The sequence below is a fragment of the Anarhichas minor genome, unplaced genomic scaffold (assembly GCF_050575085.1).
Source record: "Anarhichas minor isolate MPS153535 unplaced genomic scaffold, ASM5057508v1 ptg000062l, whole genome shotgun sequence".
Lineage (NCBI taxonomy): Eukaryota > Metazoa > Chordata > Actinopteri > Perciformes > Anarhichadidae > Anarhichas > Anarhichas minor.
The window spans coordinates 2,465,310-2,491,865 of NW_027466508.1; the positions used below are offsets into that span (position 1 = coordinate 2,465,310).

General features: G+C 40.8%; 2 protein-coding genes across 2 annotated transcripts; both read left to right on the plus strand.

The window, feature by feature from the left end:
* Positions 1-214: 214 nt before the first annotated feature.
* Positions 215-14,846, plus strand: mmp2 (matrix metallopeptidase 2). Its single transcript, XM_076077775.1, has 12 exons — positions 215-402; positions 1,432-1,580; positions 2,464-2,592; positions 3,349-3,522; positions 4,261-4,434; positions 6,005-6,178; positions 6,476-6,631; positions 6,792-6,918; positions 10,489-10,625; positions 11,241-11,400; positions 11,726-11,835; positions 13,661-14,846. Exons 1-12 carry the CDS (start codon positions 224-226, stop codon positions 13,762-13,764), a joined length of 1,773 nt encoding a protein of 590 aa, XP_075933890.1. The 5' UTR covers positions 215-223; the 3' UTR covers positions 13,765-14,846.
* Positions 14,847-15,249: 403 nt separating this feature from the next.
* lpcat2 (lysophosphatidylcholine acyltransferase 2) lies at positions 15,250-26,253 on the plus strand. The gene is made up of 14 exons (XM_076077963.1): positions 15,250-15,743; positions 16,202-16,344; positions 18,070-18,287; positions 18,802-18,914; positions 19,276-19,336; positions 19,647-19,705; positions 20,128-20,162; positions 20,363-20,417; positions 21,014-21,096; positions 21,453-21,578; positions 21,784-21,937; positions 22,773-22,871; positions 23,636-23,777; positions 23,966-26,253. The coding sequence occupies exons 1-14, from the start codon at positions 15,633-15,635 to the stop codon at positions 24,142-24,144; spliced, it is 1,578 nt and encodes a 525-aa protein (XP_075934078.1). The 5' UTR covers positions 15,250-15,632; the 3' UTR covers positions 24,145-26,253.
* The last annotated feature ends 303 nt before the right edge of the window (positions 26,254-26,556 follow it).

Here is a 26,556-nt window from a genome sequence, read left to right on the forward strand (position 1 = left end):
AAACTGTGTCAAAGTGGGTCAGTCAGCTGTGAAGTAACAGTGTTTACTGTATAAGTATAAGAACTAAACTGTTGGGTAATAGTTTGTACGTTGTTCCCTTATTTATTTATTTCTTTATTGCAATCACTTCACAAGTACTTAATCAACCATTTGTATGTCTATTTTTCTCCTTAAGCACTATCTGAATAAGTTTTATGGATGCCCACAAGACAGATGTAACCTTATGGTGCTCAAGGACACCCTGAAGAAAATGCAAAAGTTCTTCTCTCTGCAAGAAACTGGAGAGATTGATGCCAAAACTGTGGATATTATGAAAAAGCCCCGCTGTGGCGTCCCAGATGTGGCCAATTACAACTTCTTCCACAGGAAACCCATGTGGCAGAAGAAAGACATCACTTACAGGTCAGGGAATTAACTTTACCTACACATTTACTGAACAAGCATTGGATTATCCTGCACTTTAAGTGCTAAATTGCATCCTGCACGGGGTATTTTATAATGGGAGTAGGTACTGATTCATTCTGAACCTGAATTAGTAATACTCAAGTAATGCCATCATGGACGTTTTAATCGGTATGGTCTGTAAGAAAAGGTAAACGCATTACAACTGAGCTTAATGCTAAAGTTGAGATGCTTTGCATGCATTACATCAGGACGTCATATATGATGTTTGCCAAGCACAGAAAGGTAAGATGACTTGACCCCACCCAGCCGCTGCCTGTAAATACAACGAGAAACACTTATATATCGGAGTCCCTCCATAACACTAAGGTTTACATGTGACTCACAAAGCAGATTTTGATGAGTGCACAAAAGTATAAACACAAAGCAAGAGTGTGTTTGCTTTGCGAGATGGACCACAGCTTGGCCCCGCCTGATCCCCCCTCCCACCACACCCTCCCCTCAACCTCCAGTCCACCCCACCCCCATCCACACAGTCGTCGTGCGCTTGTAACTTGCGTCTCGCTTACACCAGCATTCCTACACAGTATGTGTCAGGTCTTTTGTTTTTGTTCTGTTTGAGGTTTACAACAATGTGGAATCGGTTTATTTATATCAGCAGTTTTTGTGGGCCCTGATTATTCCAGCCCGTCTGCCTGTGTGTTTGCAAGGAAGGAAGACTGCGAGCCAAAGACAACAGCAACTAAGAGATCTTAGACTGTTTTTAAGAAAGGACTGTGTAGACAGGCACGTGAGAGGGTTTGTAGTTGAACACTGTTTCAGGAACCATTATCATCAGATTATTCATAGACTGTTTAGCCGTTAGTCCATGATCTGAAGTTGAGAAAATAGATCTTATGATATTTCTGCACGCTTTTCCAAAAATGACTCACAAAGCCACATACATCTTTTCTTTTCATGATATTTTGTTGTCTTAATTTTCCGTCTTTGTCTTGTTTTAGAATGAAACTGACTCTGTTAACTCCGTAGAATCCTTGGATACAGTCCCGACCTGGATGAGGAAGTCATAAATGATGCTTTCTTCAGAGCCTTCAAAGTATGGAGTGACGTCACCCCACTCACAATCACCCGCATCATGGACGGAGAGGCTGACATCATGATTAATTTTGGCCGCAATGGTATGGCATTTATTTAGGCAACAGACAGTATATAGACACTGCATTTATAAAATCAGCTGAACTATAATCAGGTTATCTTCCCATTGTAGGGCAGTACAGTCAGTGACACCACTCAGTGGCATTCTTATTTAATGTGTCTGCAGCTCAAAGTCATTCAATTCAAATCAATTCAATAAAAAAAAGGTGTATTTTATAGTACATGTCCCCATGTGACCTCAAAAAAACCTGCTGACTGCAACTGTCCCATTTGTCATCTTTGTCTTAATCTCTTGTCTTGGGATATGGAAAACATTAGTGCATGCTTACAAACAGAGGAATGGTATTGCAGGTTAAAATTCAAAGATTGAAGCACTCTAATAACTAAGTTATGATTACTTTCCACCTCCAAGAGGAAAAATACAGCCCATGTTATGTCATAACCCAAGTTAGGAAACAGTTGAACACAAGTTCACTGCCTTGTTGACATATTATTACAGTAACTCTGTGCACCGCCAACCTATATTTTAGGAACACTACTTCACACAGGTCATTCCAACTAAAACAGCCATTGGATATTTACGCACAGTGTCACGATATCTTCTGTCTAGCCATAGCTGACCCTATCAAGAAGGAATCTAATGATAATAGTGGAACAAAAACAAAAAGCATGGCCACTTCAGAGGACGTGTAACTAAGGAATATTCTGAGCTTTTAAAAAAAAAAATCACACTTATGTCACAAATATTTTCCTGACTGTTACTTTTAGTATTTCCTCTTCAAACTAATTTATCTTTCCACTTACTGGCTAGCTAATAGCTGCACCTATGGACCAGTTGTTTAAAAAGAAGAGAATTGCTTCTGATATTTGTCTTGAAGTGTTAATGTTGAACGATGCCATCGACAGAGCACGGAGACGGTTACCCCTTCGACGGCAAAGATGGCCTCTTGGCTCATGCCTTTGCTCCAGGAGCAGGAATTGGGGGAGACTCCCACTTTGATGATGATGAGCAGTGGACGCTGGGAGATGGCCAAGGTAATGGGGAAACACTGTTTATACAAAAAAACAAAATGAAGCGTGTTGCAATAGCTCCACCACAACCATTTGTGATTTGTGCTGTAATCTTATTAAATTGTTATCAATTTGTCAAAATAGCTGCATTTTGCATACCCATGTCCAGTCTCTTATTCAAAACAAAGTATAGGTACCATATTGGTGAGATGACAGGGCAGACCGATACAGAAAATGACTTTCAACTACTTTGTTTGGATTTTTGTTTTAACTTTGTCTGAACTTTCTGGCACTGGATATGACAAATCTCAGCCATCTGGAAGCTCAATAGAAGAAAAAGAAATCTCTGTTGCAGGCATTTGCATTTGCATTTGCACGCAGTGACCCAGATAGTTTAATGTATTTTCCATTGTTCAGAATTGTCTTGTCTGAATTCATCATTTGCGCAGAAGTAATCTATAAACCTATTTTCCCTGTCTCATGACGCTTAGAATGATGAGTTTTTTATTATTATTATATCAGTGCATTTGCAAGTTTGATCCCATTTACTACAATGCATGTGTAATACTTTTCTGAGCTCCTTGCTGTTTTTGAGAGCCTACTTTTAAATGGCATCCCATAGTCTAAGTAGCCTCTTGTTTCTATAAACAATATTGCAGTTTACTTGCTTGAGATACGCACTCTATCCTATTGAACATCCTGTCACCTTTAACTTGGTTTGGGAAAATGGATGACAAAGCGTTACAACGTGGACACGTGTCTCCTTAATATTTTCAACAGTGGTGAAGGTGAAGTATGGCAATGCTGATGGGGAGTTCTGTAAATTCCCCTTCCTGTTCATGGGCACCGAGTACAACACCTGTACATCTCAGGGCCGCGACGACGGCTTCCTGTGGTGCTCGACCAGCTACAACTTCGATGAAGAAGGCAAATATGGCTTCTGCCCCCATGAATGTAAGTTCGTCCTGTGGTTCTCTTTTCTTTTTTTTAATGTAACAGCACTATGTAACAATCTCAGAACACATTTCGGTGAAGTCTCTGTATAGATTTGTCATTTTGTGGGCCCACATGACCTCAGCTGCATTGGTGTCATGCCCTACTTGCATCTGGAATTGAAGCAGTGTCTCCTAAACTGGCAAAGTAATACTTCATACCAGATTTTTGCTATATTCAAAGCTGTTCTGCTGATTCTTGACAGAAAGAAAGTAGGTTAAACAGTCTGCCAGGAAAGTGTTGTTTTCTGTTTGGAGTGGATCGTGGAATATTTCTTTTCCAAGTCACTGCCCCATTTTAGAACACTGGGCTTTGTTAAACATTTTGTTTATCTGTGTTATATTGCTGTCCATGGTACTAACATGATCACATGCCCATTACATCTACGTGCCAAAGTACACATGTACCAAGTTGTTTATATAAGAACATGAGAGAGGCCTGTTTGTACTGGAGCCGTCTTTGTTGTTAAGCATTTGTATTAACGTAAAAAAAAGTTCCATTGCACATTTTTTCTTGATTCAGATTTCTCCTCTCTGAACACCTTTGTCTCACATCGTCACTCATCGGTCAAAGGATCTTAGTTGCTTGCAGTGATCATGTAGGAATTGTAGATTGCTTTTTATAAGCATTGGAAAAATGGAAAAATGCACTGTGCTCAATGTTATGTTATTATAAGTTTCCCTATAATTTTTTTTACAGTACTTTTCACCATTGGTGGAAACGCAGAGGGCGCTGCATGTAAATTCCCCTTCACCTTTCTGGGAGAGACGTATGACGAATGCACCACTCAAGGCAGGGATGATGGTTACCGCTGGTGTGCCACCACTGAGAACTATGACCAGGACAAAACCTTCGGGTTCTGCCCTGAAACTGGTAGGTGGTGTCATCTACTGCCTGTTGTGCTGATCACATATTAGAGTCGTGCTTAAGTAATCCCCTTTCTGTTGCGCACACATCCTGAAACGTGTGCATACGTGTGCATACATTATCCTCTGTTTGTGCGTCCTGTTTAGGGTTGCAAAGAAGTTACGCTTTTGACTACTGGGAATTTTGCACAATTTCAATATAAAAATCGTACCCTCTAATAGAGAAATTATTTACCATACCAGGTCTTATGGCATGTTTTGTTATGCCCATTTAATTAAATTGCAACATGCACTACATTCAGCAACAACAACTCTTCTATCATAATTTGCAGTATCCCATTAAATAGGCATCAACCATCTGCATGCACCGTGCATTCTCCCATCATATGTGTAGCCAACACTACTGCTAACGATACTACACTGTCTGAGCCAAAGGACTAATGTTACATGCTTTCATGTAAGTTCTGATTATATTATATTTCATGATATTTCAGATAGTAGCCTAACGCTAAAGCAAAGTACAGCGATCGTAGCTTGTTAACAACTTCTGCTAGTTTATGTTAGCTAGCTGCTACCATGTAGCTCGATTGAACCCTAATTGAGGAGTTTTAATTAATCTATTTCCATTCCTTCTTTATTGTAAAACATAAGCAGTTGTTCACGTCAAAACATAAGTTTGCACACAGCCAACATTTCGGCTTAAGTAGGCTACCTTTCCCCATTAGTTAACTCACCACATGACACATTTCACATCGTTTGTATATGATAAATTAATGAATTTATTATTATTATTATGTCTGCCTATGATATATTGAAATGTTTTGTTTCTATCTGCATGGTAAATACAGCCTAAGAAGATAAGCCCTATATTTCCATTTTATTCCTGTTATTTCCCATAAATTCCAGGTAATTCCCTTGGAAAGTTACCACCTTATATATTTCCAGAACTGTTGCAACATTTGTCCTGTTTTAGGGTTATGAGCTTGCTTAGATGCCTACAGTGCATTTTACTGGCTGTGTTTATTTTGATGTGCAGTGTTAGGTGCCCTGCCGTGTATTGGTCTACAGGAATGCTCCAGCTGGGGTTTTCGGTCTTGCTTGTGGTCTGCTGAATGGCTGTGAAAGTATTTTAATGTGCAGTGGCAAGGCTTATTTTCCATTCTGTCAGTGGGACTGGTTTTAGGGTTGAGGTAGTGTGGCAGGGAGGGAGATAGACCACTGGAGCTTCCATCTGGTTCTAATTGATTAGGAAAGTAGCTTTGTTGTAAAGCCTTGTGCGATAGCTTGTGCTAAATAAGAAATTATATATTTTTTAAAAATAAAACAGTGCTAAACAAGTCTGCCAGATAGAAAATAATCTCTCTTTGAAAGAAAATCAATCTGGGCGGGTGCTTTTTGGTTTTGTGCCCCGTGGATTAGTTATTGATGTCATGTGTGTTGTGCCAGTGCTTTCATGATGCTGTTTTCAACATCATCTGTGCTTACTTCACAATACAATACAATCTGTTCTGAAGAAACATTCTGGGACATGAATGAACAAAGTTCATTACACATTTCACTTTTGTTGCTCCCTCTAGCCATGTCGACAGTGGGGGGAAACGCAGAGGGAAGCCCCTGTGTCTTCCCTTTCACCTTCTTGAGTGACACCTACGAGTCCTGTACCTCATCTGGACGCAGCGACGGCAAGATGTGGTGCGCTAGCACCAAGAGCTATGATGACGACCGCAAATGGGGTTTCTGTCCAGACCAAGGTATGAATACTATTTGTGGACAGTTACTGACAGCATTAGTCATTTTGTTACTGGCACACTCACAATAAACAGGAAAATAAAGGTAAAGGTCAGGTCGGTCGTTATTCAATCATTATGTCTTATTCATGTGTCCCACCATCATATTCCGTGAAGGACCACAACTGGTATACAGTAGCTACCGATTGAAAGACCTATTGATATTATCCAATTCCTATTTTCACTGTACAGCATCAGTATTTTTTGAAGGAGTATTCAGAGTTTACAGTGAAGTTTCTTCATTGTGCTGCGTGTTTCCAGGTTACAGTTTGTTCTTGGTGGCAGCCCATGAGTTTGGTCATGCCCTTGGCTTGGAGCACTCTCAGGACCCCGGAGCATTGATGGCCCCCATTTACACTTACACCAAAGACTTCAGACTCCCTGATGATGACATCAAAGGCATCCAGGAGCTCTACGGTGAGATGAATTGTCATGTGTGGCTAGTTTCCTAACAGGGATCAAGCCTAATACTAGAACAAGCATCTCTTCTTATTGGAAGCCAGGAACGATTAATGTACTGTGAGTGTGTAATCACTTTCTCAAAGATTAAATATTCTGGTAAATCTTTTCTAAACAGGTGTGCCAACAGACAAACCTTTGCCTCCAACCCAGGGTCCAGTTACTCCAATGGACATCTGTAAAGAGCCAGTTGTGTTTGATGCTATAGCCCAGATCAGAGGAGAGACCTTCTTCTTTAAGGACAGGTAATTAAATCAAAACAAACAAGAAGTCACAATATTGTTTGACCTGAATATGTCTTCAACGAGTGTGTGTATGCTACATCAACACCAAATAAGGTAAGAGCACTGATAATTAACCCTTCGCTAAGTCCCGCCCTCGAACGCAGATTAGCCAATTATCGCTTAGCTCTGACCTGCTCTGCTCCATAGAGTCTCATGCAATGGTTTTCTTCATTTCCAGGCCGGTTTTGTGGATTTCCAGTTAGTCATGGGTAAACGCAGGGTCAACTAACCATCCACAATCCATCCAAATCAAGTTCCTGACCACGTTGTTTGAATAGGTTAGCCGATATGTTTTCATGAGCTCTCTGAGTCATACATGCAATATGAAGTATGTGTTTGACTCTCTTCAAACTGGCAACCACTACCAAAGTCTGGTTAAATGTCCTGTCCGTGATCTATGGGAAGAACGACAAACCTAACCCAAAAGCCTACTTCTGGCTTCATGAGCAATTTCACATGAGGTTTCTTGTTAATTATTGTTCCTCTTATTGCAATCTTGTGACACGTAAACAGTGTGGTTAAGATGCTTGTTTCATGATGGGACAATTAGTGAGCGGGAAAAATACACTATTCCCCTCCTCATACAGTGACAACCAAAGTACTCATCAGTCATAAACACAGTCTACAGTCCTCCCTCTCCACCGGCGCCAGTGGATGCAAAGTCTTGTAAACTTACTGCGTCTACTGGTGTAGAAGGGAGTTTCATAAAGTGCTTTGGTTTCGTCCACAGTCTTTATGAGTCAGTGTGTATTCCCATGGGAAGGTGAACATTTTCATTACAACAGCTGAAGTTTGTTACAGACAAATTCTCCTGGGAGTCACTTCGAACAAAAGCAATAATGTGGTAGAAAAGGACCCGATGGAAAACACGAACAGTGTCCTTGTTAGTTATGATATCTTCATGCCTCTAGGTGTGCTATGACATTGACTACTTGCAATTGTATGGGTAACAGAGCTGTATACCTGTCATGGCCATGAATGTGTCCAAAGCAAACAGGCCAGCATACCTCCGTACCAAAGAGTCTGTCAGTTAGCCTGGTTTTCCTCTCTGAGAACCTTGAGCTGGAAACTGGGAGAAACAAGCCATAATCCAGCTCACAAGTTCTGCTTTAATGCAGAATGACTTTTCACCTTGCCATGCCTCCCTTCCACACATATGCAGAGATTATCAGAGCAGAACAGACACACTTAACTATATATATAAACATAATTTAATTTTCCCTGACCCTCTGTTCGTTTTCATCCATTCTCTCTGAACCATGATTCTTGGCACAGTAGGGTGAATCCACTGCAGTCTGGTCTCTGGAGGGGAATAAGGAAAATAAATGTATTTCCCCTGATCATTAATTGTAAAACTGTCAAAATGCCATTTGGGTGCACGAAGGGTATTGAAAGCTATGATATTACTGTTATCTAATTGAGTCCAATGGTTTTCAGACAGTGACAAAAGGCCCATTGGTCTGTCAGTAGCTGAAATATGTCAAGAATTACAATGTTGCATTCAGATATGTTGCATTTACTTCAATTTAGTCGACTTATTTAAGACCATCTTGACATTGAAAGGCCATTTAGCTTCATGGTTGGCCATGTTCAGCAGCTTACCGTGTTTGGTCGCTCTCTTGTGTAACCATACAAGGCTTTGTGTGATTGTTTCAAGCAATTCTTGATTTGATATTTGAATTTCAGTTGCCAGCCCCCAAAGACTAAGAACTGACAGGAAGGGGAGAATTTCCGTGCCTTGATCTCAAGGCACGGAAGGGAACGTCGTTACAATATATCTTTCTGAAGTCTGAGATAAGTGAAGCTTCAGTAAGGCCTGTTGTTCTGACCTTCACAGAGACTTAATTAGTTGCCTGAAGGCCGTGTCAGGTTTGTGAGCTGTAGAGCTCTGGTACAAGCCACGTTTTATAGCTTCAGAGAAAAAGCGTTGCCCTCTGGCTTCCGGGGCTAATGCTCATTAGATTCTCCCATTGTAAAAGTATGATCCCCCTTTTTCTCCTGGCTCAGCATATTTATGATGTAGGACACATCTTGACATGATGCAGTGAGTAATACTTATGGCGCTCCCTGAGCTCAGCATAGTGTCTGTCTGGAGGCTTAAGGAGAAGGCAATTATAAAGTCTGTCTCATAGAAACAGTTTTGCCAGCCTACTGACTCTGTTGCAAGTAATTCATGCTCATGTGCCTGTATGCTAGCATGTCGCCTACAGAAGCTATTTGCAACGTACAGTACGTACAGTTGGTTACCTTGCTGAGGAGTTGATGGTGTACAGCCTGCAGCTCTTGATTTAACAGCTCACTGTGACTGCTGCTTCCGACGTAAAAATGCAGAAAAAGACTGTCGCATTTTTGATGAATGATCGTCAGTACTAATCACTGTGACAAACTCTTAAAGATACTTTCTAACTTTAAAGCATAGTGAACTGAGAACACTCCATTAAGTGCCAGTTGGCCTTTTCACTGATTACCCAAACAGGTTTCCTCTTGAAAGCAGCAAGAGTGACATACAGTGACATACAGGATTTGTCACTGGGACTTTTAGTCGACAGTGTGTTTGCATGTTTTAGACCATTTACGGGAAATCACATACTTAAGGTTGAACTCAAAACTAGTGTGAGAAACAAAATCCATTAAATGGAACATCATGGCTGCTGATATTTCCGTCAGTTACTTCATGGTTGCATCTTAATGCAAATAATCAACTTCATTACCACACAGTTATAACAGTGCTTTGATAACTTCAAATGCAAGATAGATGGATGAACCACTTAAAGTATTGAAGTCTGAGCAATGGTTTGGAAATATCTTTTGCAGTGTTGTGAAGCACAGCACTATATATGCTATATGACTATGTCCTGTTCATCTGTCCCCTCAAACAGCCACCAGGCAGATCTTTCTTTTTTCTTTTTAATTAAATAGAGACAGGAAGAAAAGACAGAAAAGCCCTCTGGATATTGCTGGTACACTGCATGAACTTGACAAATTGATCCACAAGAACATTGCTAAAATAATGCAATTAGATGGTAAGTTCAGATTGAATAGGTCTCCTCTTTCCTCCTGACAAATGTATACAAACCTTGTGTGTCTGTATGTTAGTTAAGTTGTATTCTATCCACATTTTATCATTATTGCAACTCATTTTTGCAATTGGCAGATCTTTTTCTTTTAAAAAAATAGGTCAGTGGAAAAGAGTTTGGGAAGCTGCCGTTGTTGTGCAGCAGTGTATTGGAAATCCGGGCAAGATAGGTCTTGTTCCGCTGGCGTCTGCAGCCTTAGTCCTAACAAGAACCAGATGCTCATGAATCAGGCCATTGTGGTTGGCTCGGCCAGTGAGGCACTTGCACTAAAACCTCCTCTTACGCGAGCGCACGCAAACACACACAGACACACGCACAAACACACACACGCACACACACACACACACACTTCCCCCACCTCCTCATCATTCCCGTCTGCCCTTCGTTCACTCTCATTTCGTTCGTCAGCTCATCTACCTTGCAGCCGCTCACCCACTCATTCTCTTTCTGCCAGGTTCCTGTTCAGGTCAGTCAATTTCAGAAGCAAGCCCAGTGGCCCTATGCTGGTGGCCACCTACTGGCCCGACCTACCTACCAAGATAGACGCTGCCTATGAAAACCCAGTGGAGGAAAAATCTGTCTTCTTCTCAGGTATGCTGCAGAAAACAACTGTGGAGAAACGGTGGATTCAGACCTTTCTGAATATGAATGTAGTATTGCATGAACCGGTCACCCTGTCCTTATCCTCACTGTCCCTCTACGGTGATCAGAGAAACAGACAGTTCCACTTCCATGAGTAATGAAGAGGTGTCTTCATTCTTTTACCATTTGGATTCACTTAAGGGTGGCGTTTCTACGAACTGAAACATTAGGAAAAGCAGGGATGTTGGCTGGGCACTCTTGTGTGCGGTGTGCACTCTGTGGACACTTCAGATATTCCACCATAGTTATTAGTGGTTTATTATACATTCTTTGCATTTTATTAATATGACAACCTATCTGAATACTGATGAAAGTTACAAAATGTATCTGTCAGCTCCGAAGACATTTGAAGCAGAGCTGGTTTGGCTATGGGGGAGACAGTTAACCGATGCTCTCATTCTGACGATATAATATATTTGGTCAATAGATATGTAGGAATGTGAGATAATACCTTGATCAGACAGTTCTGTGTAAAGATAATTACCTTCCATCAATAAAACATATGACTTCAGTGCAATTTCATCCCTGGTTCTATTGTGTTACTTACTAACTCTTCCCTTCCAGGCAACGAGCTGTGGGTCTACAAAGCAGATGTGTTGGAGAAAGGCTATCCCAAGAGGCTCTCCAGCCTTCAACTCCCCACTGACCTGGAGCGGATCGACGCTGCCTTCAACTTTAGGAAGAACAAGAAGACTTACTTCTTTGCTGGGGATAAATTCTGGAGGTGAGGGGGGAGCAAAGCGTATGCGACCATTTGTGAGCCTAAAGCCCTTGTCTGACACAGCGTAGCTTGTGCTGTTGGTGTCATCACGTGTTGTTTGCAATACTGTGCTACATCTGGATCTACTTAGTGTTTGGTGTGACCTAAGCTGCACTGTAAACCACAACAGCTCTGTTAGCCCTTGCACAACATGGAAGTTCACAGTGTTGACGAATAACTGTTTTATGGAAAACTATGAGGGGTTTGTGTTTGTGTGTGTATGTGATGGAATTGTGAAGCAATCGTTAAAGGATTATACTGTTTAAATGCACTTTCATTGTGTGTACAGATACGATGAAGATACGAAGAAAATGGACCCTGGCTTCCCCAAACTTATTGCAGATGCCTGGAATGGCATCCCAGATGGCATAGACTCTTCTTTCAGTCTCCATGGCATTGGTAAAAAAAAAATCTTTCTTTTCACATAATTTGTCAATTTAGAGGCTCTGTATAATTTCAAGAAGGGACATTTGACCAAGCTCTACAATGGTGCTTTAAGCTACATACTAACATACTCACAATTACAATGCTAACATGCTGATATTTCAAGGCAATCCATCCAATACTGTTGAGATATTTCACTCAAAATCACAAATGTCAACCTCATGGGGACACTAGATGAAAAGTCAGAGGACAACTTAAGTCAGTAGGATTCATCCCATGGGGACAATGAATGTCTGTACCGAGTTTCATGGCAACCCATCCAATAGTTGATGAGGCATTCCACTAAAAAACTAAAATGTCAACCCCACAATGATGAAAGTCATTGTGGAGGAAAGTCAAAGTCATTAGTCTTAGTCCTCTGGGGACCATGAATGTTTGTACAACATATCATGGAAATCCATCCAATAGTTAGTGAGATATTTCAGTCAGGACCAAATGGTGGACCAACAGATAGAAAGACATCCCTAGACCCATTGTGAATTTCCCCACTGCGGGACTAATAAAGGATTATCTTATCTTATCGCTAGCGTGACTAAAAACTAACCAGTGACTCCTATATGAATACTCCAAACATAAGCACATTTTTTACAACATTAAATAAATGCCACACTAACATACCAATCGCTCTTGGAAGGACTATGAAAAAACTGTAAAGAAGTAAACCAGCAATGCTCACTGTCCTCAGCTGTGCCTGTAGCTCAGTGGGTAGAGCAGGCCGCCTCTAACCACAGGTTGCTTTACAGCAGCCCACTGCTCCTAAAATGCTTATGACGAGTGAAATGCAGAAGTCAAATTTTATGTGTACCTGAATGTATATGCAAATTCAAATAACGTTTATGAATTAGTTGGAAATGAAAGAGCAGAAACAAAATAGCCAAAGGTGTCCTTTCTTTGACTTTTTAAAAAGACCGAAGGAAAAGAGGGATTTTGTGATGGTTGTGGTGCTTCGATTAGAGCTGGATTAGAGCTGCTGCTTTGTGTGCATGTTTACAGTGTTCGGGCTATATTCCTTGTGGTTAAATTGCAGGCATGTCCAGTCAGCTCTATCAGCGAGTCTTGCGCATATACCACAACCCAGCAAGCAATGACGCCATCTAGCCAGAAATGAACAGTTTCGAGGAACTGACTGAAAATGGGGAAGTGCAACAGGCCAAAGGGAGTAGCTCTGAAGTTAGGGAGTCATCTGTAGCCTAAGGAGGAGCAGTTGCTTTATGTTTCTCGTGCTTTTATTTGCTGCCAGTAAATACCTCATGATGAGTTCTGTTAGCTTTAGGTCACTGCAACTAGAGTGCAAGAAATGTATAGCGGTGAATTTTTGTCATGACACCGTCGGTAAACTTCCCCTGAGACCGTCGCTGTCAGCCATGTATCCTTGAGGTTAGAGGTGGTATGCAGATTTTTGTCTATGGCAAGCAACCAGGGATTTTTCCATCACTGCTCTCCTAACATACACACATTACTGTAAGCATCAAGCCCCTGCCTCACACAGTGGACAGACATGTTTATATAAAGAAAGCCTGTGCCCCTCTACAGAGGTGCCTGTATGCTTCCTGATTAGCATGACTCAGACAGGCTTAACATTGGCTTTAGCAGAGCCTGATTTCATGTTCTAATACCTTTCACTTTGATTGAAGCTGATTAGTCTGTTTGCTTTTATTAAAGCTTGATTATTGTACTCTTATTACATGGTAGTTTTCCCTTATTTTACACAAGAAATTTAAAATGGAAATTATACCTTCAGTATGATTAACTAAGTGTGCATTGTTCCCGTCTTTAACAGATTACAGCTACTTCTTCAAAGGACACCACTATTTCAAACTGGAAGACAGCAGCTTGAAGATTGTCAAGTTGGGGGAAATCACAAAGGACTGGCTCGGTTGTTGAGCATTTTTCAAAACGTCTCGCAACTGGCTAATTCCCATAATGATATCTGACCTCACGAGGACGTTGCCATAATACCGCACACAACTTGAGGTCGCCGCAGTACACACTGTTGTAAGTTTTTGTCCTGGCAACTCTGCACGCTTCTGTGGGAGACATGTCCCTTCCAGCCTGTATAACCAGCCTCCAGCTTTGTAGCGAGGCACCTCGTGGACCTCATACCCAGGCTGAACATAGGCAACTGGACATTTGCTATATTACTATGTGATGTTGACATTTTATTTGTTGTGATGATGCAGATTTATTTCAACATGTACCCCCTGGTTTACTTTTTTTTTTATTTTTTTGGTTTATTTCCTTTTTTAACTCAGACATCAGGTATGTCAACACTGCATTGAACGCAGTGCTATACTGTGCTGTGAGATATTGCCGTTTTATGCAAATTTAATTATGAAAAGCTGTCTCACACCATGTGAGGTATTCATGTTGGCTTGGAATTACTTCTATGTCCAGTGTATAAGTGCAGTTGTATAAATGTATCACTTTTAATTTCTCATTGTTGTGCAATACATTTGACAACATTCATTTGCACAGTGTTTGACCGAAAATTGGTGCTTTAGAGATTGCTTTTTGCTTATAGTCCTATCTACATAAAGTATATATATATATATATATATATATATATATACACACACACACACACACACATTTTATATTCTGTGTATCTATGTCTGACTACTTAGTATCCTCTGAATGTTAGAAAGTAGTTTTCACATTATTCTTCATTTGATTATCACTTTGTATAGGACTATATAAGGGGACCAAATTATTGTCATGCAACTTCGTGTTGCATTCTCTTCACTAATGGTACAGTGAGATTAAAGGCACAGGTTGCCTCCAGAGGCTTTATTGATTTGCTGCATGATGGAATCATGTCAAGAGGACCGCAGTAGTATTGTTTAATTATCTTTTTTTTTATATTCTCTTTTCTCTCTTGGGTTTTTAACAATACAGTCATTGTGTTTTGTGTTGTTTTTAATGCTTGTGCACTTTGTTACTGTCATCAATAAAGATGGTCAATATAATGTGGATCAGTGATAAACAACGGAATGACTCCATGTACTTGCAAAAATAATTGAAGTGGGTGATTGATGCAATTATGGGCCTTCACCATTAAGCTTGTGAATTCAGAAACAAATGATCAATTAATTCAGGTAATTTATTTGAGCAGAAGTAGCAGTATCAACAAAACATAGAATATAGTTAAAATATATGTATAATATAAGACTACCAATGCATGATATGTGAGGATATCATTATGCTATCATGTGTTTATATGGAACATTTCAATCTAAAGTGACTAGTATAGCTGTAAAATGAATGTCACGGTGGAGTAAAATTTAGGCTACAATATTGCTATAGGTAAAATATAGTGAAGTACAAGTATGACACAGTAGTGTTAAATTAAAGTACTATGCAAAGTAAAGTAAAAGGAAAGTACTTTAAAATGGCACTCAGTACAGCAGGACGACTTGAGTAAATAACCTACTTACCTCCACGACTGCATAATAATACAGAAGTTATGACTTTCTTTTTAGGGCAGCACCAAATGAGAATTGTTTATGAAACTGCGCCATCATGTGGACATTTATGAAGAAATCCCCCCCCCCCCGCTGCGACCACGTTGGAGGTGGAGCTTGAAAGCGTTTGTGTGGTTCCGCACTCGCCTCTCTGTGGTCGCGATAGCGCCGGATGACCGTCCGACACAGGGGAGAAATGAGAGAGCAGGGTCACCGTTGAGGAAGTGAAATGATAACATAACGGCGTCTCGACTTAAACGTTTGCCCGTTGTCTTCGTTCACTGGACCGCAATGCCGCCACAGCGAGTATTCGCCCTGCCGAGGCAACAATCTCTGCTGCTGCCTGCGGTCATCAACCCGTTTATTCAAGACACCAAACTGACCAAAGCTACTATAATAAAAGTGAGTATGGCGTTCCGGATCTATGGTCACGTAAAGGCTTCGCTTTTGCAGAATATTGTCATCGCTATACAGCTCACACACACACACACACACACACACACACACACACACACACTTGATATGTGAGATTACACACACGCACACACATACACACACACACTTGATATGTGAGATTACACACACACACACAGGCTGCAGTGTAACCAGGGCCGATAATCTTCTCCAACGAGGATTTAACAATCTGCTTGTAAAGCACAAACAATGGGAGCTGTTGTGTGCTTTCTAGAAAAGCTGTCCAGTGATGAGGATTTCCAGACTCCTACATATGTTTGCTCTGAAAAATGTCAACAGCCAGCCCACAGTTAACCCTGACAGCAGTCTTCCCTTAAATGGTATAGGCCTGCAATTTATGATGTGTGTGTGTGTGTGTGTGTCTGTGTGCGCCCCTCTCCATGCAGTGTGTTCTCCTGGGAATCTTCCTGGTCCCTATTCGCGCCATCCTTCTGTCCCTGGTTCTGATGGTGACATGGCCAGTGGCCGTCATAATAACCATCAACCACCCACTGAAAGGAGCTGTGGAACCAATGACAGGCTGGAGACGGTAACCATGATGCAAACAGCCATCCCACGGAGCTACCACACACACCACACACACCCCACACCCACCAGATCCTTCAGACTCGCATCATGTTTCATGTCCTTGTGAATACCAGACTCACTTAATCACAACACAGCTTAAAACTGTTTGCACAGTACAGCTGCCTTACTTAAATCACTTTTGTTTACATACATAATATTATTTATTTTCCACTTGGTTGCTAAAGTGAAATGAGCTTGGCCGAATGCATGCAAAGTTACCCAGGCTATGGTGTTAGAAACACACTTGCACATTGTTTATCACTTCCTTCTACCAGTGCAGCGGCACGCAAACATTTTATGTATGCAAAGCAGCTGCATTTACAAACATTCTGACAATATGTATTTTGACTACTACGCCTACAAAGAGGGAGTTGGCCTTTAATAATATTCTTTTTTTTTTGTAGGTGAGCCAAACTATTCATTGCATGTAAACATAGCAGAAAAAACTGCACTAACATAATGCATGTTACTTAAAGCAAAGACGAAGAAGTAAGCAGAAGCAATGTATTTCCTGCGTATTTCACCGCCCCTCAGTTATCAGAGAGGAAAGAGTCAGTGATATTTGAGGGCTAACTGAACGAGTGTTTTATCTCTTCATGAATAGAAACCAACATGTAATGGACAGTGTACATCCACGCAGTATGAATACAGTATGTGAATATGTTTTCAGGTACTTTAGCATGTCATAATTCATAGATTGACAAAATGAAATGTCTAGTAGTGATTGAATCGTTGTGTTTTACCTCCGTGTACAAAACAGGGTGCAGCCTTTTAAGCTGTTCAACTGTGCAGATAGCAGACGCTGTATACACAGGGAGAAGCGCTACAGCTAACGGGAACATTCCTGTGACCTTAGGCGCCAGCTTTTTAAACGATGATGACCAAATATGGTGAAGGCGACAGAAACGAGAGAGAAGCTTATCTTTCTCCCCTACTTATTGCTTTGCTGTGAACAGGCTCAGATATTCTCAAGGGGGTTACATAACTGAAGCTTTGGTTTTACAATGAAAAGGACAAGATTATTAACTCGTCAAATTTCACAATCTGAAGTAGTATTTATTAAATTGACAACATGGTGTTTCAAGTAATAGTGTTTGTGATGTTACCATTGAATCTGAACAAAACTCCAAATGGCAGCCTGCGTTGCTCTTTTTTGCTCTGGGCCTTCTGCTTATTTAAGTAGTCGATATTAAGTAGTCGCCATAATAACGTGATCAGCTGACAGTATATCAAGGTGTTGTTGATGCTTTGTGTTTTCGGGGGAAGCTGTTGCGTCGCATTAAGCTTCCGGCTCCGTTGAGCAGAAAGATGAATGCAGCTTAAAATAGTCAGATACTTCTTGATAAATGTTTCAAAAGTTCCACATCATTGTTCATAATGTCTCAAATTTATACGATGACCTCCTACCCCTTCCTCTAGTTTATGAGGAAGTGACTGGTGATTGTAAAATTCAAGAAAAGTACAAAATGGTGTAATCCTTCCTGTTACTGAAACACTTCTGCTCAGTCCATTTGTTAAAAAAAAAAAACACTGCCGCATGACCCTGAAGGTGATAATGATTTACCAAGAGACATTTTTAACATGGCTGATAACGGTGTGAAACAAAGTAGTGCATTTTGAGCTACACATTAACATTTTTTCTCAATCTCTTAAACTCGGTAATCTAAAACGTGGTGGTCTTTTCCAGGTTCATGTGTCGGAGAGTGATGGCAGCTTTGGGCAGGACTTACTACTTCTGCTTGGGCTTCAGAGTTGTGGTCAAGGGCAAGCAAGTCAACAGCAGTGAGGCCCCCATCCTGGCTGTGGCCCCGCACTCCACCTTTTTTGATGGGATTGTGTGCCTTGTTGCAGGCCTGCCCTCCACCGTCTCGCGTGTTGAGAATCTGGCTACACCCATCTTTGGCAGTGAGATACTTTGCTGTGCTATCAGAACAGAACAGGAAGGGAATGTGTGTTTGTGGGGGCTTTCTGGTTCTCTCAACCTCCTGTGTGTGTGTGTGTGTGTGTGTGTGTGTGTGTGTGTGTGTGTGTGTGTGTGTGTGTGTGTGTGTGTGTGTGTGTGTGTGTGTGTGTGTGTGTGTGTGTGTGTGTGTGTGTGTGTGTGTGTGTGTGTGTGTGTACTTTTGACAATATACAAAAGTGTGAAACATGTTGCTCATGTTTTGTATTGACTGCTAACACCTTTTATGTACATTGATCTTAATTACAGGAAGCTTGTTACGTAGGCCTACGAAATGCAAAGTTCTCATCTTATACTGCCGATTGGATATCATTCAATTTTTAAATCCCAATATGACAATAAAGACGTGCAATTAACCAAGGGCTGCCCATTAAAGTGACAGTAAACAATAAGACAAAACATTAGTATTTTCCTCGTCTAAGAGTATACGTTAATGCTGGTGTTTTGTCCCCTCTGCAGGGTTTGTGCGCTGTCTTCAGCCAGTGCTGGTGTCCAGAAAGGACCCAGACTCCAGGAAGAATACAATCCAGGAGATTGAAAGCAGAGCCAAGTCAGGAGGCCGCTGGCCACAGGTCTGTCCCAACACACAAAACACCCCCCCCCCCCCCTCTAACAAAAGTGCCCCTAATATTTACCTTGTATTAGTCACACTTAGTATAGCTGTAGAGAACATTTTCAAACTTGTCAATTTAGAAAACCTAAGATCCTTAACTTTGGATGCTGGTTTGGTTTCACGGTTTCCTTTTTCAGTGAACCATGTTTTATGATTATATTTGTTTTTGTTTTTTAACACTATCACCCAACGAGCCAAAGCGCATACACTGTTTACTCAAATACAAGAACCATTATTTCAAAAGCAGACTTTGCAGGTTGCAAGTCTTCTTGATAATACTTGTAATTTTAACATTTAGTAATGAAGCTTTGTCTCCTCAGGTTCTGATATTTCCAGAGGGAACATGCACAAATCGCTCATGTCTCATCACTTTCAAACAAGGTAAGAAATGAAATGTAAAATGAATGTAATGTACAGTAAATGTACATGTGCAACAAGGAAAATGATTACAGAAAACAATAATTCCTTCTGCTGCTCATACCACATGAAGTATTTCAGTTAATACACTAAAGGAAAAAAAGGTGAATAGTTCATAATATGTCCCCTTTAACTTAAATCGAATCAACTGAGCGGAACGGTTTAACAATAGGAAGAACACTCGATACCACACTGCTCCATTCATTCATTCCATGATGTGGTTTGTGCATTGACCTGTTGTTTATGTCTTTCACACTGTGTTCCCCTCCTCTAGGTGCTTTTATTCCCGGGGTCCCTGTGCAGCCTGTGATTATGAGATATCCCAACAAACTGGTGAGCGATTGTGATACAGCGTTAATCTGTTTCTCCTCACATATTGAGAGACACATTCATAAAGAGGCCACATTGTACTAGTTTGCACAGAAGATAATTATATTGAGGCAGAGTCAGAGATGACATTCATCCTGTTGGGTTACTGAACACACAGTGTATTACAGTATTGATAATTAGTTTATCCATCCAAGCAGAAGCACGTGGATTTCTCAGATTGCTGAATCTGCACATCTTTTCGGTGACATTGTTGGCATCCTCTCAAGTTGTTCGGTTTTTATGAATTTGGCTGGTTGAACTGTCCAAGGTCAAAGTCCCAATGAGAGACTGATAGCAACAGTATGAGCTTGGCTGTATCACACAACGTGTATATACCATTGTTTCTCAGTGTTAATGTTTTATGAAGCTTTATGCATGTCTTCCAGGATACCGTGTCTTGGACTTGGCAGGGTTTCAGCTCGTAAGGATGTTTTCTACATGTTCTTATGTTTCACTTATAGTATGCACATTTTCTGAAGGTGGTGTTTGCTGTTATTTTTTTCTTAGACAATAAACGTGATTATAACACGATAACAGCAACATTACTGCCTTGTACCGCAACAACTATTGTACTGTGGAATCGATATATGTGGCCGACTGTCGTCCTTGTTTTATGTGCAGGAGGACGCTGCTGCTTCTAACTATGTGCCAGCTGTACACCACAGTAGAGATAGAGGTAACAGGTATTCCCAATATGCTCATTTTACTATTATGGCAAAGATACTACAAACTGTTTTTGTTCTTTGGATATAAATGATAAATCATTTTTGTAGATTAAAAAGCAAAAAGAGGGACCTTCTTCACTTTCTTCACTTTGTCTCAAGGAGGAACTGATTAGATTTTGTCATTGTCTCCGTGACCTCACGTCTGTCCCATTCTTGTGAATGTGACATCTCCGGAACGACTGAAAGGAATTTTATTACATTTCGTACAAACATCCACTTGAACTCGAAGGGTGACCTGATTATTATGTTAGTTATAATAATTTTAACACTTTATGTCTAATACGATGACGTGATGACATTTTGTAAAGACATGGATGTAAACTGCATTTTGACTGGTTGGTGGAGGCATTGAACCGCGTTCAGCTTTACTGGTAGTATCCGTGACATCCTCTGCCAGTGTGTGGACTGTGTAGCCTTAATTTGCAGCGCATTCTCCAAGATACTATATCAAACCTAGCACGAGATGCATCTCCTGCATTCAGGGATTTGGTTTCCATGCAAAGGTTTTGGAGTTTGCTTTCTGCTTGACCTTCCTCTGTTTTTGTAGTTCCTGCCAACGCATATCCCCACAGAGGAGGAGAAGAAAAGCCCTCCTCTGTTTGCTAGCAGAGTGCGAGAAACTATGGCCCAGTAAGTGTTAATTGGTCTGAAATGGACATTCCACTGTGTATTGCTCAAGCACACAAAAGTTTAAATGCTTATACAGTTAATGAATACAATGTTAAACGCATATGGAGTACATGTAAGTTGATGAGAAAATTAAATAAGTGGTTCGTGGTGGAGAGTATGCTGTTTAATACAATGGCCATGGTTTATATTCAACCAATAATTGTGCTTTCTTACTGACGTTAGAACTACTATAGTGTACAATGAGTTTGCTTATTGCATTCTTCTGATCTGTCTGACTGTTGCATGTCTTCCTGGCTCTTTAAGAGCATCACAGGCCTGTGAGCTGACCCCTGCATGTGCAAACTGTCTGCTTTCAGGACTTTGGGAGTTCCAGTGACAGACCACACATACGAAGACTGCCGCCTGATGATCTCAGCTGGTGAGCTAACGCTGCCCATGGAGGCCGGCCTGGTTGAGTTCACCAAAATTAGCCGTAAACTCAAGTAAGAACATCTCACTTAAGCACACTGTAGGCATCGCCAGGCAGGGACATCAACAATTACAAAATATGGCTTGAGAGTTGCTGTTTTTGTCATTGTAAGTGTTGTCTATCACACACCTGACAACCTATGTAGCTCAAAAGAAATGATGTAAAATGCAAAGAATGACAGTACACCACAACCTCCTCATTGTGCACTGCTCTCTCAGTCTGAAGTGGGCCAATGTGAAGAACGAGCTGGACAGCTTCGCAGCCATTGCCAGCTCTTGTAAAGGGGGACGGATCACCATTGAGGAGTTTGCCAGATTCCTGAAGCTGCCCGTCAACCCAGCCCTCGAGGAGCTGTTTGCATTGTTTGACAGGGTGAGAGACATGCATATCAAATAGTTCCGTTAGCTGTTAGCCAAAACGCACCGTCCAAAACAATAACAGTCTGCAAACTGTTTTCGCCCCGCTGTGTCTCTGGACGCAGCGTAGCAGGACAAACACAGAGGTTCACAGTCACTCAGTCGAGGACGCAGGGACTCACACACACACACACACGACCGAACACATAACCTCTCCCCAGGTTTACGCCTGGCTGAGATAATGACACTTAAATACTGAATTCCCTTTGGTTGACACACAGCCAGTGTGTGTTGGAATACATCTTAGTACAGTCAAACTGGCCCTAACGCATACTGCACAAAGCTATCGTGCCCTGTAAATATAATGGTTGACAACATAATATGCAACAATCTTAATATTCAATTTACAGAATCGCATATATATTAATCACTGCATATCATGTGTACCGATTAAAGTAAACATGGTGTGGGTTCAGGATTTATACGGCCTGAGAGGAAACTATGATCAAAGTAGTTTGGCCTCCGTCACTGGTATGTCAACCAGAGGTTGTGTAAAGCATAAAAACAGCCCTTTTACATCCATTTCAATGAGTTTCCTTTTCCCTCCAATATACTATGACTCGTCGTTTTCCAGTAACAGAGAATAGCGATTTATAGAAATCACTTATGCTATTAAACATATATTACTCTTGAAATTCCCCATCCTCCCTTTAACATTCAAAACTGTTGATGCCAGACTAAACTCTTTTTCTAGACCATAAAGGATTAAGTACCATCCATCCATCATGATAATAATCCGCACATTAACAGACTCAAGTATTTTTATGGCTGTCTCTTTTGTCCCCGTCTAGAACGGAGATGGCACCATAGACTTCAGAGAGTATGTTATCGGCGTGACCATCTTGTGTCGACCAGCTAACACAGAAGATGTGCTTCGAATGGCTTTCCAGGTACACGGAAATATTCTGACATTGCTCCTACTTGGGGCTCAAGAATATGCACTGTTGTATTTGAATGCACAGTGCATACAAATATACAGAAATGTGTATGGTAGTATCCATCTTTAATCAGGTCACCCAAGCGAGTGCTCCTTAAGACTGCTTTGTGCGTGCGAATAATCGCCATTGTATCAAAAATGTTCCATATTAATCATGTTGATTGGATTTCTTGGACACTATCCTTGGTAAATTTAAGTTATAATGCTTTTTTGTCAAGCAGACATTTTTCTGCGATGCTGTAACTAGAACCTGTGACAAATTATGTGTGTTTACTATATCTAAAGTATATATGATGTTTACATTTCATACTAACTATAAAAAGAAAATATTAAGATGACAATAAAATAACAGAATGCAAAAGTACTAAGTCTAAGCTGAAACAGCCAGCCCTGCCTGACAGCTGACATTCGAGCACAGCAGACAGTACTGTAGGAAGCACAGAAGCAGCATTCAGAGAGGCTTGGATAATGTCAAGTTAACAATGTCTGTCTTTTGTGGAGAGCATGGAATCATTGTGCTGGCCATAAGGTCAAATGTGGTTTTGGACAAACTACTGGTGTTTATGTAATGTGAAGTGAAATGTTGAAATTTAGTAATTTAGTTTTTTCTTACCCGCCTACCTATTTGCACACCCTCAATAACCAGTATTTTTCTTGAACATGCCACAATTTGAAAGTGAACTATATTGTTCTCCGTTCCTGTCCTCTCTCATGCAGCTGTTTGATATAGATGAGGATGAGAAAATCACCCGAGAGGAGTTTACTGCTCTGCTGCGCTCAGCTCTGGGTGTGTCCAATCTTAACATGACCAAACTCTTTAAGGACATTGATGCTGACGGCTCTGGTTTCATCACCTTCAGTGAGTACACTCGGACGCTACATTTTGTTCTTCTAAGCTCCTTTTGTATTTCCAAGGGCATACTATGGATTGGGAATATGTACAATAAATATAAACGGCAGTATTGTTCGTACTTCCCTTATCCTGAGCTACACTGTATCCTGAGGTTTTTTTTCTCTGTGCCTGTGTGTGTGTGTGTGTTTCTTCAGCTGAATTTCAAGACTTTGCCATGAACCACCCGGAGTACGCCAAGCTCTTCTCCACCTACCTGGAGCTTCAGAGATACCAAGCTATCCAGGAGGCGAGTCCAGGTGATCTGGAATTAGCCGGTCAAACCAGTTCAGCTGAAAAACAGGAAGACAGCACCTCTGACAAAAAAGATGACTGAGACTGAGGATGACTGCTCTGAGAGACGGAACACTGTAGCCACTGCACTGAAAAGGAAAAAGTTTCATCTGCCTTCTGACTTTAAGCAGATTCAAGTCATTTGCCACAGCAGATCCACATCATAGTTTGTGTGCTTGCCTTTTTATATATAGTTTTTAGAGTGCTTCTATTTTCAATTTTAGTGCCTTATAGAGATTTCCAAGAACCACTCCCCGAAGTCACTGCACAAGAAATGTCGTATTGCAGACTTTTAAATCCCTAACGTTTTGTGTGTGGGTGCGTTATGGTTATGTGTTCATCTTTAAAAAATACAATAAATTAAAATGTAGTCATAGGATGGAAATATGTCAGAAAAGTCACATGGGCCCCTCACTGTTTTAAAGGTGCTAAATTCAAAATTCAGAGCATTAACATAGCAGCAAACAACCGTTGGCTATGTAAAGATATAGTGGAGTAATGGCGTCCTGAGCAAAGAATGAAGACACACTTCTTCTGTAGACGTTGTAATCCAACGCTTCTCTGTGCTTTGTTTACGTAGCCGGTCCGGTGGCGGACATGCGCGTGCACGTTAGTCCCGGTGCGCTCATACAGCGGTTACAGCTGATGACAGCGTTCTGACCCGCAGCGTTGTCGCGGAAGCAAAACGCCTACCCTCCGGTTCCCCTCCCGGTTAACACCCCTAGCTCTGTAAGGACTGTCGCCGTTGTTTGCACCGTTAGCATTGTTAGTAACAGACGTTGCCATGTTGAGAGCCCCGTGGAGGCAATCCATCACAGATATGCTCTGGATTTTGAATTAAGTGCCTTTTAACTTTAGAAACCCAGCAATCTTTAGAGGTGTAACGTCAGTGACAGCGTTTCATGATATACTTAAACTGACTCGTCATGTTTTTGACTCCGATACATCATTCTGTGTATCCTGAATTTACCCTGAGCTTAGATGAAAGTAGCTTTGTGTACCTTCTCCTTTGTCTCTGTAGTCTTCTGTAAATGAGTAAAGAAAAATTGCCAAACCAACACCTTTTTAAGTATAAGCAAAGAGTCCACGTGCTTCTGTGTTGCCGTATAATTAGTGTACAGTAAGCTTTATTAAGATCACACCACAAACCCACAGATGTTCTGTATTAAAACTACGTCTACGAAGAGCATACATGCTGTGCATTACACTTTTTTTCAGTGCTCAGGGACACGGACCTTGTAAGACGGCTGTATAATTAGCCAGAGGTTTGCTTTGCATGTGTATCTATTTGCATTTCTACTGAAGACTGTTGTTGCTGAGACAGCAGCACGTCTATGTAGCTTTAAGTTTACTAAAGCAAATCAACCACTGAAAAATAGGGCAATTTGTGAGCAAAAAGGCAACAGTGCTTCTTCACAACATCATATCCCAGCGGGGTATGCTTTCAGATTAACTAGCGGCACTGTTATGTATCTAGCAAGGCGCATGGCAATTATGTGATTTTTTTCTTTTCTTTTTTGTTAACACTGCAAAGTTTGCTTTTTAAAATAAAACAAAGAGTACAATTTTAATATTGCCTTCATTTTTATATTCACCACTGAGGGAACTAATGACTTCCGTAGATTTCGTCTTTGATGAAGCAAGGTGCAATAAAGGGGCTGTGGAAGTACTTCTGATTCTCTAAACCACCACCAGGTGCCAGTAGTTACCTACAATAATTCCATTACGTGTGTGTTTGCTGTTCTTATACTTTCAAGTATCAGTTTAAATTTTACCCCTTGTATCATTTGAGTCTGTATTTTAAATTGACGATAGAGCTAGAGTAAGGCACTGAAAGGCACTGAAACTGAAGACTTCTATCATCACCTTTATACTCTAATACCAGCAGACAATTTAAGTTGATCTTTGATCTTGAACATACACACAAATGCACAAAAAACAGAGCAATTTCTTAATTGTGTTTGTACGACTTATGTGCTATAATTGCTCAATTTATCTGCATTGCATTTCTTCATTTGACTTTTTTGTGACCCAAACAGTTTTCATTGTGAGGGTGGAAGAAGACTAGAAACACTATAAAATGTGAATGTGAGACTTGGAGAGCAATGTAATGTACGTGTTGATTCTTTACCATAAAAGTTTCCATATACCATATGTGATTTATTTCAATTTGATGGTCATTGTTCCCCCCCATTAGTGTTCTAGTTATTTCTATAACATGTGTTCGATGGCTTCTGATATCTGAGCCGGGGTTCCAAACGTTGTGAACAACTTCCTTCTTTGATCTACATTTCACCCTGGAAACTGATCTCATCAATACCAATGCCTGGAGTTTTACTTGTTTATTATTATTAAATTTGTGCATTTGCAAGACCAAGTGTATATAACTAAATAATAATGATTAAAAGAAATCTGTTTCCAGGGGGTTGCATCAATATTAATCCATAAATCTTTG

Excerpts from the sequence above, each read along its gene's own strand:
- mmp2 (XM_076077775.1), top strand. The coding sequence starts at position 224 with ATGGTGCTCAAGGACACCCTGAAGAAAATGCAAAAGTTCTTCTCTCTG. Across the intron at positions 6,632-6,791 it reads AGGCATCCAGGAGCTCTACG|GTGTGCCAACAGACAAACCT; the intron begins GTGAGATGAATT and ends TTTTCTAAACAG. Across the intron at positions 6,919-10,488 it reads ACCTTCTTCTTTAAGGACAG|GTTCCTGTTCAGGTCAGTCA; the intron begins GTAATTAAATCA and ends TCTTTCTGCCAG.
- lpcat2 (XM_076077963.1), top strand. The coding sequence starts at position 15,633 with ATGCCGCCACAGCGAGTATTCGCCCTGCCGAGGCAACAATCTCTGCTG. Across the intron at positions 15,744-16,201 it reads CCAAAGCTACTATAATAAAA|TGTGTTCTCCTGGGAATCTT; the intron begins GTGAGTATGGCG and ends CTCTCCATGCAG. Across the intron at positions 22,872-23,635 it reads TGCTTCGAATGGCTTTCCAG|CTGTTTGATATAGATGAGGA; the intron begins GTACACGGAAAT and ends TCTCTCATGCAG.